Source organism: Platichthys flesus, chromosome 18 (assembly GCF_949316205.1).
Source record: "Platichthys flesus chromosome 18, fPlaFle2.1, whole genome shotgun sequence".
NCBI classification, from domain to species: Eukaryota; Metazoa; Chordata; class Actinopteri; order Pleuronectiformes; family Pleuronectidae; genus Platichthys; species Platichthys flesus.
In genome coordinates, this window is record NC_084962.1 from 3,427,731 (window position 1) to 3,447,083 (window position 19,353).

A 19,353-nucleotide genomic window follows, 5' to 3' on the forward strand; every position below is an offset into this window, starting at 1 on the left:
TGACAAATGAGTGGACCAGGATTTCGGTGCTGGACTGGGTCAGTGATGGGCGGAGTCTGGAAATGTTGCGGAGGTGGAAGAATGCAGTTCGGGTGATGTTTTGAATATGGGGTGCAAATGAAAGGGTGCTGTCCAGAATGACACCGAGGCTCTTGACTTGGGGGGAGAAGGGTACAGGGAATCCGTCGACGATGATGGGTGGAGCTGGGGTGTGTTGGGATTTGGTGAAGATGGATTTGGAGCCGATGAGCAGGGCCTCAGTTTTAGTGCCGTTTAGCTTTAGGAAGTTCCTGCTCATCCAGCTCCGGATGTCATCAAGACAGGTGATGAGGGAGGTAGGAGGGATGGCAGCGGTCGGTTTGGAGGAGATGTAGATCTGTGTGTCATCAGCGTAGCAGTGAAAATGGACTCCATGCCGACGGAGGAGTGTGCCCAGGGGGAGGAGGTAAATGGTGAAAAGAAGGGGACCCAAAACTGACCCCTGGGGCACTCCGTGTGAAACACCCCAACACCCAGACTTGTGGTTCTTTAATTGCACGAATTGTTGGCGGTCAGTGAGGTATGATGTGAACCAGGAGAGTGCAGTGCCAGTGATTCCAATGCCAGCCAGGGGGTCCAGAAGCAGAGGGTGCGAGATGGTATCGAATGCTGCGCTGAGGTCGAGGAGGATGACAATTGTAAGGAGTCCGGAGTCAGCTGCACGGAGGAGGTCGTTAGTGATTTTGACCAGGGCTGTTTCAGTGCTATGTTTTGGACGGAAGCCGGATTGGAAGGGTTCATGGAGGTAGTTTGTATCGAGGTGGGACTGTAGTTGTGCGGCAACCACCCTTTCAAGTGTTTTGGAGATGAATGGGAGGTTGGAGATGGGCCGGTAATGGTTAAGGACAGCTGGGTCAGCACCAAGTTTTTTCAGGATAGGTGTGATGGCAGCCAGTTTGAGAGTGGGGGGTACAGTACCAGTGGTGAGGGAGGAGTTAATTATGTTGGTGATCATGGGGGAAATGGATGGCAGACAGGCTTTGACAAGGGAGGTTGGAAGGGATCGAGCTGACAGGTGGTGGTTTTGGCTTTATGAATGACTTCCGAGATGGTGTGTTCTGATACTGGGGTGAAGTCGGAGAGGGTGCTGATGAGAGGTTGGCCAGTGGTGATCATCCAGGGTGGATTGATTGAGGAGGTGCAAGATAAGGCCAGTTGTTGGTGAATGGTGTTGATTTTAGAGTTGAAGAAGTCCAGGAAGGCAGTACACTGATCAGTGGAGATGTCTGGAGGGAGGGTTTTAGGAGGCTGAAGTAAGTGTCTGACTGTTGAGAAGAGGACTCTGCTGTTGCCTGTACCAGTGTTGATTAGTCAGAATGTGAGTCTGAGACCGCTCCATTGGGCTGTGATTATGGGGCGTGTTTCAACTGACCAGGAAATCAGAGCAACGTAGTATGTGACGTATGCTAAGCAACGCATTGTGAGTTGTTTACTAACGCCGGGTTCACACCGGACGCTTCAGCGCAGCGCCAAGCCTTAAATTACAGCTGGCTCCCATCCACTCCCATGTTAAAACTTTGTGCCGGTCACACCGGAGGCTGAAGCACCGCGCTGCGCCAACGCCAAGGCTGCCTCGCGGTGCTTCAGCCTCCGGTGTGACCGGCACAAAGCCGTGCAGCGATCGTTTCGTGTTGAGTCTATTTTTTGTGCTTGACGCGAGCGTATCGCACCAGGAAACACACTGAAAAACGATTTTTAAATGATATTGATGACATATTTTATATGATATAAATGCTTTCGATGTCTTCTAAAACAGACTCAATGGCAGCATCTACACATTTCAGCTCTCCAGCGGCAGGCATGTTTGTTGAAGACGAATTCAACCCAAGGGCACTTTGATGATGTCGTTGATTACGTTACCGTTGATCATCTCCATCATCGTATAAAGCCCGCCCTGACAATCTGATTGGCCCGCTCGGGCATACTTTCTCCTCAACGGAGCGACTCCAGACCGAACTTCCCGACCGAAAATGTTGTGGACGGGGCTAAGTTCTTCTGGCATCCAGGCTAGGGGACAATGGTTCATTTAGTTAAAGCAATCTGACAATATCTGTTAGTGTTCACTGTGATAAAGGTGTTTTTTGTTAATACATTAATGGCTAAATAAACCATTACAAACACTTGTCTGTAATGTCTCAATGATGATGAGTGCAGCTGAATGGAAAGCAGGTTTCGACATTTCAAGCAACATTGGTGGGATGTTTGTTCCCTTCTTAAATCTATATTTTACAACAGGGACATGTATAAAAATGTACTTATGCTAACACATGTAGCCTTATTTTGTAGCCTACCAAATACACAGAGGGATCCTTGTTCAAACTGAGCAACAGAAGTTCCGTTTACCCAAGTGTTTTACTTTGAAATCTATATTTACCTACCTTGATTCATATAAAAAGAATGTAGTGACAGGGTAATGAGATACTCTCTCCAGGGGTAATGAGATACTCGATCCTGAAGTATTTGTTGCATCACTCTGGAGCACTGAGATAAAAATAGAGACCTTAGAGAGGATACTTTTATTTGTTGAGTCTGCAGAGAAGAGGACAGTGAGTGTAGTGTGCGATCGGGCTGGACTGGAGATCCCCGGGATTCTGCTAGAGCTGAGCTACAGCAAACTAGGAGGGCCCTCAGGGCCAGCCGGGGCACAGAAACATCTCTATTCCTCTGCAGGGCTTTACATCCTGTGGTCGTCCTGGCACCACTAGGACATTTAGCATCCGGCTAACTTACAGTGGTAATCTGAGAGATTCTTCTTGTGTTGCTTTTGGCCACATCCTTCCAGCTTGGCAGTGAGGGCCATGGTGTTTTTGCACTCAGATTCTGAGAAATAGCTTGGCAATCAAACAGCGTGTCCAATGCTGAAAAGTTTGTGTTGGTGTTGGGGATTTTCTGTTAATGAAGTTTGACACTTTTTTTTCATAGCAGTTGCTACTGCCAGTACATTAAAAAAGGATCAGTAGATTTTTCCATGGAAATATGTACATAAATTCCAATGCTTCTAGCATAAATAAAGTTTTTAATGAAGCTGGTAGAGGTAAAAATATTCATTCATGATGACATCATTCAGCAATAATAACAACAGTAATTTATTCATCTGAAAATGTTTCAGATTATTACTATAATCCCCGGGATAGAACAGTTACGACTGAACTGCTCATCGGTTCCTTCATTAAGATCTAACCCAACACATGCATGTGTATTGTCGCATTATAATCTCATTTATTAGCATATGCAATGTAGCAAGGTTAATTACAGATATACTTCAGAGACACAATATGCGATCTCATTTGGTTTTGTATTAGATAAGGGACAAGTGTTACACAGACCTGGAGCAGAGGTGTCAGACAGCAATCACTTTAGAAAATTGCTTCAGGCTGGAATGCAAACTGACAGAGGAAATATCAGAGTGCTGACAGCCCCGGGGCCTTTGTGTGAAACGGCTGTGAATGGAGTAAGTGCTTTGGTGTGAATGAAGTGAGTGTTAATGTCTTCAGAGCAGGTCAAGAGACTGTAGGGAGCACAGAGTGACCCCTTCCAGTGTGGGTCATCGGCAGAGCTGTCCCACCCTGCTATTACAGCTCCCTTCAGGTCTCCACCTGACTCAGCTCACCAGCTGCCCAGCCTGCGATGTCATGCAAAGATATCCTATTAACTTCTACTTAAAATGTGTTATGTATGCTTTATTGCCAGAGTTTACAAAGTCTTTCTGCTTATCCTCAACAATGTAAGTTTGTCCCTTTTAGCCCAACACAATCGTATCCACACTTTCAATAATGGAGCGTCCAACCTCATGGTTTGAAGAAGTCCAAAGTCAAAAGACATACCGATATATTTCATGTTGACATGTAAAAGGACTTTGGTGATAAACCTGCCTGACAACATTTTATAACATCCCTCCAGGGATTTTGGATATTTGCACATTCCCGTAAACATTGAAATAGAGTATTTTATCATAGCACCAAAAGCTGGTAAACTCACTGCAACAATATTCATCAAGAAGTAGTTCCAGCAGTCAATCTCCCTAAAACTGCAAAATCTTTAACTTTATAGTCTATAGGGTAAGGCATTTGATACAGCTTGTGGATTAATGAACATTTTATCTGACTCTTAGAAAGAAAATAAGGGATTTCGCTAGATGAAAGTATAGTTTTGAAGGAACACAGAGTCCTTTTTGTACTGGAGGCAATTATATGTGTACTCTCTTCTGCAGATAAGATACAGATAATGTATTTTCAACAGTTTAAAAGAAAAGTCATCGTTATTACCACTTAGTTTGTTGGTTGGAGTTATTTGTCCTTCACATATTCACATTTGTTCCAACATCATAAAAAGGTCCAGACTGTATAAGCTTTGCGACCTACATGTGGGAGGTTTATCACTTACAAAAAACAGCAGATCTGTTGGAGGAAAGTCAAAGACGTGTCCTGAAGACACTCGCCTTGTCTGTTAGCTTCAGGTCGTCGTCGTGCCGAAATGTGAACCTTCACCCTATGGTCTCAGATCACATGCATCCTTGAGCGGGGTTTTCTTCACAGACCACTTAGTGTTTGTCTGCATTCATTCTTCCCACTGTCCTGACCACTCCTCCTGTCCCTGCCATTGAGAACCTTCCCCGATGCCATGAGGCTGCCACCACCATGCCTCACCCTGGGGATGATAACCAACTGCAGGGCTGCATTTTCCAGACTCACCCCAAACAGTGAAACAGTCGTTTCATCAGACCAGAGAATCTTTTCCCTCACTCTCTCAGTCATTTCAAATGCCATTTAGCAAACTCCAAGCAGGCTGTCATTTAACTTGTATTTAGAGTGGCTTCTGTCTAGCCACATGACTAAAGGCCTGATTGATGGAGTGCTGCTGAGTTGGCTGTCCCTCTGGCGGGTTCTCTAATCTTTGCAGTGGACATTGTAAGAGTGATCATTGAGTTCTTGGTCAACTAACCAACCTGACCAACGCCCTTCGTCTCGGTTCGCCAATTCGAGAGGAATCCAAACTTCCATTTCACAAACATTCTGGATGCTATGCTTGAGAAATTTCAGTTTATTTAATTTTAATACATTTATCTTTGTCATTGCAATTGAGTGGTCAATCTACATCACAATGAAGTGAGTAAAAATGAAAGGATGTGAAAAACCTTCAGTATGTAAAAATGATCATGTTACTTCTTTGACTGAATCTTCCCTTTGTCCCACATTGTGTTGTATTTTGAGACAGGGTTTGAGCCTTGAACATCCATTATGTCTGCCCGCTGTCAGGGCTGGGCCCCAGCACAGCGCTGGTCCTGATAATAGATGAGCCCTACTTCTCACTCTGTACCCCACTTGCAGAATAATGACCCAGAGTAAGAGAATGACCGAGGAAAGGGGGGAGGAGGGGGGGATGAGGAGAATTGAGGAATAAATGTAAATCCAGAACGTTGGGTGTGAATTTATGACCGCGATGGAAGTGCACTCAGTCATTGCAGCTCTGCCACTGAACTGGTTCTCATGGTGGGTGGCTAAATTTAGCCATCCCCAGTGTACCAGTGACTGGTGCATGCAGGGGGAAAAGAAACTAGCACAAGGTTGCAGCGTCTCCTTCCCCCTTGACTGGTTTGGACAAAGATCTCATCAGATCCTGTGGCGGTAAAGCCTGCACTCCTCTCTCTGCTGTGCAGTGTATGCTAAAGAAGCTATCTAATCACAAAGATAGTCATCAGATCCTCTGCTTTACTTGAAGCTGGCAGCTCGCACTGATGTTTTATAGCCCTCCCGTCACCTCGCTTTGAGGCTTGAGTTGTCATGCCCTGGCAAAGAAGCGAGAGCCCACTGTGGCCTTGAAAGCTTGGGGGTCATTATTTATTCATGTGTCTGCATGCAGATGTTGAGCTGAGATGAGAAATAGGGCTCCTGGCGGCTCAGAGAGCTGCATTTCTAACGAGGAAACTCGAGCTATTTTCTCTTTCAGAGACAGATTGACGTCTACATTTGCCAAGCTGTGAGGAGTAATTTAAATTCTGTCATGAGTAGGCACCTTGCTTTATCCCCCTGTGTTCCGAGCTTACACCAGGTGACACCTCAGCCACTTCTGGCCTCCGGTATGGAGAAACATTGCTGCTCTGCCTCTGCTGCAGCCCCTGCTTGCAGTCATCTGAGCGTTTAAGGGTCTCCGGGGAGCCTCTGGCCCCGCTTCAGCAACCAGGTACATGGGGAATGGAGTCGCATCCCCTGCTCCTCCTCCCCCCCCCCCCCCCCCCCCTCCTCCTTTGTTTGGCTTTGTTCTTCCTGAGCTCCGCGGAGTCAGCCATTGGGAGGGAAAGGGAGAGGAGAAAGAGAGAGCTGCAGCTCCTCTCATCTCTGCCAAGCTCTCCGGCTGTCTTCCTCTGGCTCTTTGTTATGCCTCTGCTTCTTCCCTCGCTGCCTAAAGCTACTGCTCCCTGGTGCACACAGATACCACTGGGGTGGATCTGCCTATGATGTGCTTATCATAAGGTTTGCCATCACCTCAGGGAGGGAGGCTGACTTGTTGAAGCTCTTCAAACTGAGAAAAGGAAGAAAAAAAGCATACCACCACACATCAGCTGAGGTGTATCTGGCTTTGTGCTTGACCGTATTTATTGCACAAATTTTTTTTGTTATGCAGCCAGTAAGGAGTGCTGCAGATATTCATGATCCCAGAAAGCACCTGACACTGATTTGGATCAGGTTGATGAGTCACTTCCCCCAAATCCTGGCAAACTCTTCGATCAGATGGAGACGCGCTGTTCCAGGACAGATGGAGTGGGACTCTTTTCTTGGATCACCTTTTCCCCTCTGCTGGAGAATGTGCTACATGTTCAGACAGAGCTGAAGGCTTCGCGCAAGTCCTGCTCTGTGTGTGGAGCGGTGCTCTTCTGCCACCTTGTGGTCAAATGTGGCAACTGCCTCACTGCAAGTGCACGCAGTCGTACTGTACGTTGTTTTCCCCGGAAAAATACTCTTTATGAGCTTTAACCCTTCATTAATCTCCCTCATTTAAACACACATCACACATGTGATTTTTACTAGCTTTTATTAGCAAACTGTAAAATTCAAAGCAGAAACTGTGGAAATACTGAGGACATGATACTTTCCTCTCCAATGTCTTTGATGCACCCGATAGAGAATGACTCCCTGCAACATGAACGACCATAACCTCTGACAACTGCATGGATTTACAAGGCCATAAGAATATGAGAATAAGAATGTGCCTGGTGGTGGCATGGTTAAAAAGAGTATCAGTGGGATTAACAGATTAAACATTGTCAAAAGACATTTTTACTTTAACTGTATGAGCAATGTCTATCCATCTAAATCACTAATGAAAAATAAAACTTAATCTGTCTAATGGATGATGTGACTTATCTTTTTTGTCCTTTTTCCAGGTGAAGCTCCCTTTCCCCGTAGATCAAATCACAAATCTTCCAAGGAATGACTTCCAAATGTTGGTGAAAATGCACAAACTGACCTCGGAGCAGCTTGAGTTCATCCATGACGTGAGGCGGCGGAGTAAGAACCGCATCGCCGCACAGCGCTGCCGCAAGAGGAAGCTGGACTGCATCATGAACCTGGAGTGTGAGATCAGGAAGCTGGTAAGTGGACTGCTTCCATCAGCACCGACTATGAGACCCCCATGTCTTCATTATGGCATCAAGAGTAACGGCTACCTCACTGCAAATTAACTGATGATGAGGTAAAATACCTCAGGACGGATTGTGGTTGTTTGGTGTCAGCACTTCAGAGTGCCCTCTGGTGTGAGTGTGTAAAACTGGGAGGCTTTGATTTGTTGTGTCAGCCTCAAGATGTGTTACAGCCTCTGTTAAAGGTCCCCAGGTTTTAATTCCCACAATAAAAATTGTATTGTAAACAGCACAGCTCACACGACTGACAGTTAGGATGGAAAAGGAGGAGAGTTACCTGATAACCTCATAACAATCAAAATTAATAAAGAAAAATGTTCAGGATATCGTAGGTATGTTAGGGGACATGGGCTGTGTGGACCTCTAGTGGTAGGACACCTGAACTGCAACAACACCAGACACAACACCCCCATCGTATTGATTTTATTTGTATAATGAGGCCGAAGTGTTTTAACCTTTTGAAGCAGAAACGTTGAAATGATTCTCTGCGCTTTTCAATGGCATGAAGAATACTTTGAACTTTCCATATCTGGAACATTTCAGATACTGATACTGGTTCTGTCGCATTGCCAGAAGAAAAGTCTAGATAAAGAGAAAATAAACAAACCCCCAAAACAACGTAAACCAAGTCAACTGTACACTGGGGATATCATTGCATATTTAAATAATGTCATGTCACACGGCAACAACATATTTTTCAGTATCACAGATCATAACTTTTAGTGGAAATCCAAAAGTTATACATAATCAGACGTACCAAAAATATTTTTCTACGGCTGCTGTTGTTAATTCGATGACGTAGAAGAAAACCTGTTTAATTAGGTCCGCGAACAGAAGGCACCAATGCCACCTGCCCCCACCGAATGCTACAGAGCACTGTTCACATGCTCAGTCAACTTTTATTTAGCCCAAGATATTCTCCTATTATCTACTTACCACAATACCAACATAATGCAATTAAACAAAGTGCATCTTTAAAACCGGCCATTTTCTGTGTGTCTGTATGTGTGTGTGTGTGTGTGTGTGTGTGTGTTTGTGTGTACAGGTCTGTGAGAAGGATAAGTTGCTGACAGAGAGGAACCAGCTGAAGGCCTGTATGGGGGAACTGTGGGAGAACTTCTCCTGCCTGTCCCAAGAAGTGTGCCGGGACGTCCAGCTGAGCCCCGAGCAGGTCCAGTCTCTAAACCACTACTGCCCCGTGCTGCGGCCCGGCAACTCCAATGCGGGCAACAATGGTGGGCATGAGCCGGAGCCCCCCTGTAGCCCCGCCCCCGGCACCAACGCCAGCCCCCTCACCACCAGCATCGACCTCACCACCCACTCAGGCTCGGCAACGCCGGAACCAAGCTTCCACGGGTCCCCCGGCCCCTTGGAGAGAGAGCCTGACGTGGCCGTCAGGAACGGGGCTGTGAAAGAAATGGACGGCCAAGACGCCAGCTTGTTCACAAAGTCAGGGCTGTCCACTGGAAAAACCAACCAGACGGTGACAGTTGATTTTTGCCAGGAAATGACTGACAAATGTACAACTGACGAGCAGCCAAGGAAGGACATTACTCAGTAGTGGTGGTTCTCTGTTTTTTTTTTTTTTTTTTTTATTATTATTTAATTTTAATCTTCAGACAAACCCTCTGTCAGGGTTGTTGAGATGTCGGCCTCTCCCAGTGTTCACTGAAAAACAAGCTTTTTATGTATTTATGTCTTTTTGTGCTGTTTTATTTTGTTTTTGTTTGTTTTGAACGGTTGACACTAAAGTTGTCTTAACAGCAGCAATACTGTTCTCCAGGTATTTTCCTCTTATTATGACAGAGTGGGAACTTCTCACCAAACCCTTACAATGGTGCTACATTCGGCCCAGCAGCAACCTCTTCAGTGGAGACTCTGCTCTTCATGTGTCGCTCGTCACAGTTCAACCTCATCGGACCTAAACAGCAGCTCTCTGCGTCGCTCTGTGTACCAACAGCATCTCTGCTTCTGCCTTTCTCTCTCCCGCCTCCTCCTTCTCTTTCTTTCCCACTCTGTTTTTTAACAATCTTCTCTACCTCTCTCTGTCTCACCCTCTTCCTGTCTCTCTCTCTCTCTCTCTGCGGTCTCTTCTCTCAATATATCTTAGTGGCCCTTTTCGTCACAGCAATTCAAACTCAGGAATAGAAATAAAAAAAATCCTCTGAATGTTCAACGGAATTCATGAAAAATGAGAATACAGTTTCTGTACACGAGGAAGTTAACGATGCAGATAGACTGTAAAATGTTCATATGCAAAAAAGAAAGAAGAAAAAAAAACACGTCTTCAAGCGTCTCACATTTGTATTTCTGTACAGGAGAACTTTGTACAGGCTGCGACCGATAACATTCCTCCTTTGCCTTCCTCAGCACTGAATTGAAAGGAAAAAAAAATGTTTTTTGCAGGTGGTTAAATTACTATTTTTTATTTCCCACTCATCAGCAATACCATTGTATTTGGGTGTTGTAACAGTGACTGACTTTTCAAGTGCTTGTTTGGCAGAATTGTACATAGTCTGGAGCATGATGACTGTAACAGTGATTTTGTACAGGTAGAGGCTTAGATGTTTCTTTTTCACCGGGGTTATATCAAGCACCTTTTTGCTAAGGGAAAATCTTTGCTTTGCTGTTTCCTGTCCTGCCTAATGAATATTCCCCGTCATGGTGGGTGTTCTTATACTCAGGAAATCAGCTCGATACACATGTAGACACTCACACACACACAACAGCACATACAGACCCATGCGTCAACACCCGTGTAAAATTGTTAAGCCCAATGCATGTATAAAAGTTAGACATTCAAGATGTTCTCTGTAGTGCGCAGCTCAGGCCTGCTCCTCTCCACCTTTGACTCCTCTTTAAATGTGAATTTGACTTGTGTTTTTTGGGGTAAATCTTATTTCTTATCAGTATTTAAAGATGCTATTCATGTGCACTCGCGCAGACATGTTTGGGGTTTCTTCAGTGTTGCCGTTTGACAGCGAAAAGTGCAGCCACCATCGATGTGTCAAATACTCTCCTTTTTTCAAATTGATCCTGAATAATATATAAACCTCTTGACAAAAAGATTTTAAGAAATCAGTAAATTGGACTTTATTCAGACACTTTGTTTTCCGGCCATGGAGCCATTTAGCACTTCAATGAGGCGCTTTGTCCTTGTTTCAGAAAAAGTCTGAGACTGGAGCACTTAAATTGGCACTTCAAGAGGAAAAATCACGTTTATTTGATTATATGAATATACAGTAAAGAAAATCCCAAGGAAGGAAACGTATCTGAAACTTAAATCCAAGAGGAATCTAAGGTTTTAGAAGAAGAGTGTTCACACCTTGTATTAGTTTGTCTTCAGGACTTGAATAAGCTAATTCAGAATTCATTGGATGTGAAAGCAGTGTAAGTGTCGTCAGAACAATTAAGCAACAATCATATAAGATAGAAACATGTTTGCCCTGATAGTGCATTTGTTTGAACATCTACTTTGTGATGTGTGTGCATGCTGCCTATAGCTGTTTGGCCTAGTTAGTTTGTCCAGCTTCTGTTTTACCCCGCAAGTTCTCTGCGGAGCAGTCCGCTTTTAAAATTATTCTTTTTAAATCTATATATAAATATCTATATTTCTATGTATAAACAAGCTGAATTATCACAACTCTCACTGGAGGCTGGCTTTTACGTACAAGCAGAGCCACGCTCTAGTGCAAAGGTGGAGTTCAATTGGAATGTGAAACTTTGTTTGTTGCTCTTTAAAGCCCCAATCCAAAATGACACTCCTGTTAGAGTATTAGAGCTCATGTGAGATTAATAGAGAGCATAAACTAATGTCATGTCCGCCCCTGTTCCACTGGCTTATCTTACCCTTCTGTCACATGTTATTATTGATTGGTATCTACTACAGTACTCTGTATTACATGTAGTTCAAACGTGTATTAATTTAACAACATTAGCTTCAAGCAACAATTATATTATATGTAACATATTATAATTTGTAAGTATATAGGACATTAAACAGATTACTACACCTACAATTAGACAAACAAAAATATTATATTTGTATACATACTGTAAAGTGGAATTATACAACCAAATAAATGATACAACCACATAAGTGTTAGCAATATAGATACAACCATTCAGTGCATCTACGGAGCGCTGACTCTGCAGTTGAAGAAATGAGAAAATCTCACTGACATTTTGTCTTACTAAAAATGCTGGACACATAAAATAGCTAAATAATGTGTTGTGTGAATCATGCACAGTCATTGCTGAATATTTAAATAACTTACCACACCAGGTCCTTATTCTAATACGAAGTACTGTAGTAGATACTAATAACCTTTGAATATGAATATCTTCTGTAGCAGGAAAGTTAAGGGTATAACTAAGCTAAGCAAGCCACACCCCCTTACATGTACCAACTCCCTCACCCAGTTTCGTGATTTTACTTTGGTACATGAGTTGTGCTGCTGGATGGTGTCGTTACTCTTTAAATTGAATTCCCAGAAAAATGTATGGGGACATGTTGTTGCCAAATAGATTTCGGACTCGGGCTTTAAAGTTTGAACAAAATATTTTGAAGTTTTAACCCTAATTTTTACTGATGTACATTTTTTGACTTTAAAATAGTAGATAAGAAAATGATCTGACATGACTCTAAGTGTATTTTATGAACCTGTTTTTTAAATTGTTATAATACCCATCTCTATTTTGTAGAGTACATTGACCCGCAAGCGCACAAACACATGCACACATGCCGTACACACACATATACATATGATACACACACAGTACATACGTGGTGGCACAGCCTGGGTGCAGAGCAGTAGTGATTATTCATTGACTGGTGTGGTTTCTCTTGTCCTCAACCCTTTTTGTATACTGTTTATGCTTTTTTCATTCTTGTACTTGTAATTGAAGCTGAACAGTATTTACCCATGTGGCCGCTCTACCGGGTTAAAGCCAGAAAATTGTTACAGAAGCTTCTTCTCTGCAAACATTTTCTTTTTGTGTGCTTTTTCATATGCTTGATGTTAAAATGAAGAACCCTGGTGTTGCATTGGGGAGCACAGACTCTTTCACCTTGTGTTTTTCTGTCTGGAGAAAGTTCATTCATGAAGTTTGTCCTGTAACCATTGTAACAAAGGAGCCTTGAGATGTGCTTGATATGCTACAATGAAGAACTTCTGCTACCCTCACAGACCTGCTCTGTGTTGCTAATTCAACTTAACAAACCCTAGAGGAAGAAGCAGGCAAAATAACACCTCTGAATTACACTCTCCCGGCAGAAAAGCCTTTTATCCTGAGCTCTTTGAGTCTTGCTACATGCCCCAACACTGACGTGTTGGTAAAGTTACAGTGTAATCCTCCATCCATCCTCAGCTTCAGTGGTGGATTCCAGGAAAAACTGTCTGGATGCACCCTGGAGACTGAGGAAATCTGTCTCTTGAGATTTATTTTTCCATTCTACTAATGAAACAATAGAGGAATTTTGTTTATGGTGCTCATGTCACTGGATAATATTGAGAAACAAAAAAGCTCCTTGCCCCGCCCCTCCGGATAATTGTGCAGCTCTATAGTTCCAATGATTATGTACACAAAACCAATTTTCCAGTCGCCTCAATTGTTTTGTGTTGTCGGCAGAAATCTCAAACGACCTCAGAGCTTTGGCAAACGAAAACAAGACACAGTTCATTAAGTGACAAAAATGTGTTCGTCTTTTGGATGAAACAACTGCTAAAGTTGCTCAGGGAGCCGAGCATGACTTTGACTTTGAGCTTTTTCAAGTAAAAACTAATCCATTAGAATGTTGATATAATTTAAAGCCACATTCATTGATTTGTTCGGCCACTTGGGGGCAGCAGAACAAGTAAAAAGGCATTATCTATCAGGAGGTTAATTTGGCTCATTTACACATCCAGCAGATACGGGGTGAAATGTTTGTGTACATTTGATGCATGTTATATCCACTCTCTTTTAAGCTTTGTTTTGGTCTCCTCCAGCTCCTTGGAGAAAGGACGTGGCTCTTAAGTTCTATGGTGCTGCTATGTTCGTCAGCTAGTAGCTAACTTTCTCACATTTCATTGATTATAAATATTGATAAGTGCAACTTTACAATGAAGTTACAGAAATAACTCCAAGTTTAGAAAAAACTCTTAAAATGAATGAATGAATTTGAGAATTGGGGAATCCTTCAGGTTACTTGGTGCAGGCCAGACCCATTTGTGCATAGCTATTACAACGGATTGATTTAAGTGAACAATTTCGCTGTTGCTGTAACTCTGTAAATGAATGCTCTCACCATTTTTTGCTGTGTATTTGTCTTTTATAGTTAAACTCTTTTTTTTTTGTTGCTGCTTCTCTGAAACAAACACTGGCTTTTCAACTCCAAAGGTTGTTCTACAAAAGAATATGAACAAAATCCTGCCTTTCTCACAGACTGCTCGACTTTACTGAGAAGAAGAAGAAAACATCTGGTACCCTGGTTGAATGCGCAGGCTGAGCTCATTGAAGATAAACATGGAAATGGAATATGTTTACAAATAGGTCTCATGTCATGTATGATCAATTCTTGCCATGTAAAAATCACTCGGTTCAATTAGACTGGTTCTCGGTGTTGTGTAAAGACACAAAGATGAAGATTCCTCACCTTGTCTTTAATCCAACTTTTGGGATGGGTTAGCATTACATGAATACAAGTGCACCTCCGATATTTGCCTTAGAACGTGCAGAGGCCATAGTTCACATTCAAGTGAAGTGAGTGTATGCAGGGGCCTGGGCCCCCCATCCCTGAGTCACCAGTGCGGACTTTCTCACACTTATCTACCTGTGAAATCCTTCATACCTCTCATAACTGGTCAATGACTGTATCAGCAAACTGCATCAGGTGTTTTTTCTACATGCTTTTTACACAGATTATATGGATTATTGTATTAGTCAATTTTGGTGCATCATTTTTAATGTAATAGCTCTTAAGCTTGTAGTTCAAGTTGTTGTTTTTTCTTTCATTTTTCTAGATGACTGTTTTGTGTTAATATTGTCAATTCGAAATAGCTGTTATTTGCTTATTCTCTACTTAGAGTTCTTACCTTTATAATTTTTAAATGCTACATGACCCTAATTAATTAAAATGACTTAATAACCATTGTAAATACTGTATTGTGCAAACCCAGTTTTCATTAATTTCAATTGCTAGTGTTATCTAAACGACTTTTTTGTCTAGACACCATTTCTCTTTATGAAATAAAGAAACATGCATATCACATTTTGTGTTTGTGATTGTTTCTGTGCAAAATATGACAAAATGTTGTTTCGAACTAAACATTGAATTAATACAGCTGTATTACGTCCTGGACTGAGATGCTGTTGAGATATTGTATCTTGGTGTGGACAGAGGCCAACAGGCTCAGTTTGCTGTGTTCATGGTGCAATTAAGTCCCTCCAGAATAAAACAAAACACAAGTCAGACAAAACAGTTCATTCCAGCTGAAGAGGGGAAAGAGTTTAATAGAAAAAAACAACAGGACACCAGAAATATATGCAATAACAGCTCAAATTTGTCAGACGTCTTTATAAACAATGTTATCCTTTTTTTCTGCAGCTCATTCAGTATGATAAACCATAAAGACCAGTTTAGAGAACTCTCATCTTTGTGTGGTCACCAATTCCACAATCTGTATTTACAATCTTCTGTCAAGACTTTTTGCCTCATTTTATGAGTTGTTGCTGGAGACAGCGTCGGTGTGAAGCTAATTATTAGGCATCTTCATTCTGTGAAATTTAACTGAAGCATTTGCTCATGCACGATACATACTGTATAAACATACTGTGGAAATGCACAGCTGCAGCTGAGAGACAGGATATTTGCTTTGCAATCAGGATCCTCAATCCCCTCCTTTAACTCCTCCTCTGGCTCGGACCCAAAATGTTCCTTAGCACTTTACTTTTTCATGATTGAAGACAGCTCCAGAATCATGCTCTGAAAGAAGGAAAGAAAGAAAGAAGGAAAGAAAGAAATGAGTAAAAATGGCAGTTTATTATCCTGTCTCAGACACTAACGTGTTTCTCTTACGGAGCTCTCACACAGACATGTCATTCACTTGAATGGTAACCTGTGTCTTCTCATTTCAGATCCCATGATATCTACAGTCCTCACCTGATTTAAATTGGTCAAACTGCTCAAACCTTATAGTTATGGAATGTATGTTCTTACTGACAATACTTTATAAATAATGATCCATTTACTCAGTCAGCCTCTTTACGGCTTAAAGCAGCAACATTTCTGTACCTGAAACGTTTTGTGTGAGGATGGATGGAGCATGTTTGTTACTACAACTATACAGTAAGAACTACAGGTTTTAAGCTACAAGGGACGACAAATCAACCAGGGCAATCAATAAAAACGATTTTTTTATTTTTAAATAAGCTATAAACATCTATTTCATTCTGACCTAGAGGATGGTTTTTCAGATTCTTATCTTTAGTAACTAAATAATTGTTAAATTTCCAATTTTCCATCAAATCAAATCACGACACCAGTATAGAGGTTGATTATCTACCAGTGTTGTCTGGCAGCATAAATGTTTCATACCAAATGCTAAGTGCTGTCATTAGTTTCCATGGGGAAGTGCTGAGGAAGCTTTTTCTTTTTTTAGATGGAGATGTGTTGTCCATGCCGAATGGAAAATAATCGACTGTCAGTCCAGCTGGTGGTAGAGCTTGTTGTCAGTGAAACAAGCTGATGGCAGCCATACAGATAACAATATGTAATCATGGGTCACTTTATATGAATGTTTTAATTAGAAATTATTCAGGCAATTTAAATCTTTCACAATGAAACAGCGCTTCTTAACTGTATTAATGAACAACTGTGTAGGATTTAGTGATTAGCTGTGAAGTTGCACATTACAACCAATGGAATGTCTTCAGGTAATATACAAAAAAGGGAAGGGCCCTCTCAAGGGCCAGTCTTTGGTTTGTCCACTCTGGGTTCCTGTAGAAACATAGCTATGCAACATGGTAGACTCCATGGATGAGATGCTCATTATAGGATTCACAGTTGCTGGGTCTATTTCACTTGTGAAATTATAAGAATACATATTATTTTCTATTTCTGTTAGGAGACCATCCTAAATCCTGCACATTGGACCCCCTACACTCTGAGTTGCCCGCATATTATTTATGTGTTTATGCTTTTGTGTGCTAAATTACAAGTCTATAGCAAAAATAATCCTTCCTTCCTTCTACCAAAAATACTGCCCCTCACGTCAAAAGCATAAAAAACTGTTGTAGTAAATCCCAAAATTGAGTTTAATAAACTTCTAAATGGACAAACATGGGCTACACTGTGTCATTGATGTATTGAGCAAAACCGGTTAGATAGCCAGGTAGTTATTTCCCCCTCTCTTTATTCAAAATTATGTCCATTCAGTTTGAGAGTAGGATTTTTACGTTCAGATTTTATAATGTGCTCACTCAAAAGCCTGCGCTTGCACTCTAATATACTCTTCTGGTGCTTAGATTTCCTGTGCTCCAGCTTAGCCTCTTCTCCTAGAGTTATGCTGCCTCCATCCTTTTCGTAGTTTCTTCTACTCTTGGATTTTGTTGTCCTGCCCTGGTTTTGGGTGGGTTCAGTCCTGGGGGACTGAAAGGCTTTAAGCCAACACTCTGGTTACTTTAACCGGGTTCTTGCACTCCTCACCTACATGGCGTATTGTACCATATCAAATCTGCATGTGGACGTATTGAGTCCTGCTCTCAAACTGAAAGACTGTGCTCTTGAATAAGGATTAGAAAAAAGAATAGAAAGAATAGTAGCAGCCTCTGTTGCTTTAAGGGTTCCAGATAAAACAAGACTGAATGATAGTTGCATGTTCTCACCATGGACATCCTCCTCCCACTGGATGGAGGTGGGGTCACCATCGGACTCTCTCCCTGGTTGAGGTGCTGAGCCTCGAGGTCTGCTCCGCTCTGAGAGTCGGCGCTGTCGGATGGAGAAGCCAGCTGGACTTCCGACATTCCTCTGGACATAAAACTGCACTTCCTGGCTGTGGGGTAGTGGTCGCTCTCCGGAGAATCGCTCGTGTCACTGAGCTCCTTAAAAACACTCACCTTGCTCTGCTTCCTCTGCGCGTTCTTCAGGGCTGCGGCGATATCCATGTGGCCAACCATCACTGTGGGTCGGGGCCCTGCATACTGCGGCTGGCCTGAGCCGCGACGTCCATTCGACTCATCGCTGCTACATGAGGGTTTCCTGCTCTCGAGAGTGAAGCGCCGCTCCACAGCCCCCAGCTGCTGCAGACACTGGATGTCAGCTTGGCTTTGCAGATACATCTGTGCAGGGTTGTGATGGGTATGCTCCTGAGTCTCCCCGAGAGCATCAGGCAAACCAGGGCAGGTTAACTGTGTGAGCTGCACCAACCTCTGTGGTGAGGAGTTAGAGAGCACGCACACCTGCTGCGCCATGGAGTTCTTCTTTGACCTGCACACACTTTCATCATCTCCATATTTGTATCCGTACAAGCTTTGTTTGATCTTCTTCACCCCCAGATGGAAAATCTCCAGGAGGTTGAGGACTAAAGAAACTCCAGCAATAACCAGCATGAAGACCATGAAAATGTTCTTCTCTGTTGGTCGTGACACAAAACAATCAACACTGTTGGGGCAAGGCAACCTCTCACATTTGTACAGAGGAGAAAGCCCAATGCCGTACAGAGCACACTGACCTATAATAAAACCCACCTCCACCACAGATCTAGTCAAGATATGGAAAACATATGTGCGCAACAAGGAGCCTCTGAGGGGAGCTTTCCTTACTTTCTTCTGTTCATCCAGTTTCCTGAGCTCTCGCTCGATCCTCTTATGGTCCTCCTGGATGGGGTCTGTCCCCTCCAGCTCAGCTTTAAGACAAGCTTTTTTTCTGTGCCTCTCTTTCTCCAGGGTCCTCAGACGGTTTAAGGCATGACCCATGTAGACCAGAGATGGAGAGGACACAAAGATGATCTGAAGGACCCAGTAGCGGATGAGGGAGATGGGGAAAGCCTGGTCGTAGCAGACGTTCTTGCAACCAGGTTGCTCTGTGTTGCAAACAAACTCACTCTGCTCATCGTCCCACACGTCCTCAGCTGCAACACCGAGCACGAGCATCCGGAAAATGAAGAGGATGGTGAGCCATACCTTCCCAACAATGGTGGAATGGATGTGGACCTCTTCTAAAATGCTTCCTAATAAGTTCCAGTCCCCCATCTCCGGTCACATTATTATTAGCTGTTCTCGAATAAAGAAAACCATGAGTAGTTTAGTCATTTATCAGATGGGATTGTCAAAATTGGATTAAAAATGTTTCACTTACATGCTTTCTAGGGTTCTTATCTCTGGCGCTTCAGTGTGAAGCCACTGTAAAAGAGCAGATTCATTTGAGGGACGTCTGAGCTCGACTGTCATCCCTTGAAGACAGACGAGACCCCTCTGCGCAGTGTAGCTGACACTATTTCAGTGCACTAGCAAACTAGGACTCCAGTTTGACGTGATTGATCCACCACATGACCCTATAATGCCCTGAGGTTAGCTTCACCCTGCTACTTTGAACAGGACACAACACAAATAGCACAAACTGAAACGTCAATACGCTGCCATGGACATTGTTTTCAACTTTATTGCTTATAAATTAGCTCCAATGAGGGTGCGACAGC

At 42.9% G+C, this 19,353-nt stretch overlaps 2 protein-coding genes across 2 annotated transcripts in view; one reads left to right on the top strand and one right to left on the bottom strand.

The window, feature by feature from the left end:
* The window catches only part of bach2b (BTB and CNC homology 1, basic leucine zipper transcription factor 2b), a 90,028-nt gene extending 75,103 nt beyond the window's left edge, over positions 1-14,925 (top strand). The window contains exons 4-5 of the mRNA XM_062411151.1: positions 7,421-7,627; positions 8,721-14,925. Coding sequence (XP_062267135.1) covers positions 7,421-7,627; positions 8,721-9,236 — 723 coding nt within the window. The 3' untranslated portion in view covers positions 9,237-14,925. The remainder of the gene's footprint in view (positions 1-7,420; positions 7,628-8,720) is intronic.
* A 236-nt stretch (positions 14,926-15,161) lies between these two features.
* Positions 15,162-19,147, bottom strand: gja10b (gap junction protein alpha 10 b). Its single transcript, XM_062411152.1, has 3 exons — positions 19,014-19,147; positions 17,543-18,928; positions 15,162-15,641 (listed from the first exon to the last, which is right to left on the bottom strand). Exons 2-3 carry the CDS (start codon positions 18,905-18,907, stop codon positions 15,603-15,605), a joined length of 1,404 nt encoding a protein of 467 aa, XP_062267136.1. The 5' UTR covers positions 18,908-18,928; positions 19,014-19,147; the 3' UTR covers positions 15,162-15,602.
* Between the last annotated feature and the right edge of the window lie 206 nt (positions 19,148-19,353).

Coding starts and splice junctions, on each gene's coding strand:
- gja10b (XM_062411152.1), bottom strand. CDS start 18,907: ATGGGGGACTGGAACTTATTAGGAAGCATTTTAGAAGAGGTCCACATC. Junction 15,642..17,542: donor GTGGGAGGAGGATGTCCATG/GTGAGAACATGC, acceptor TCCTTCTTTCAG/AGCATGATTCTGGAGCTGTC.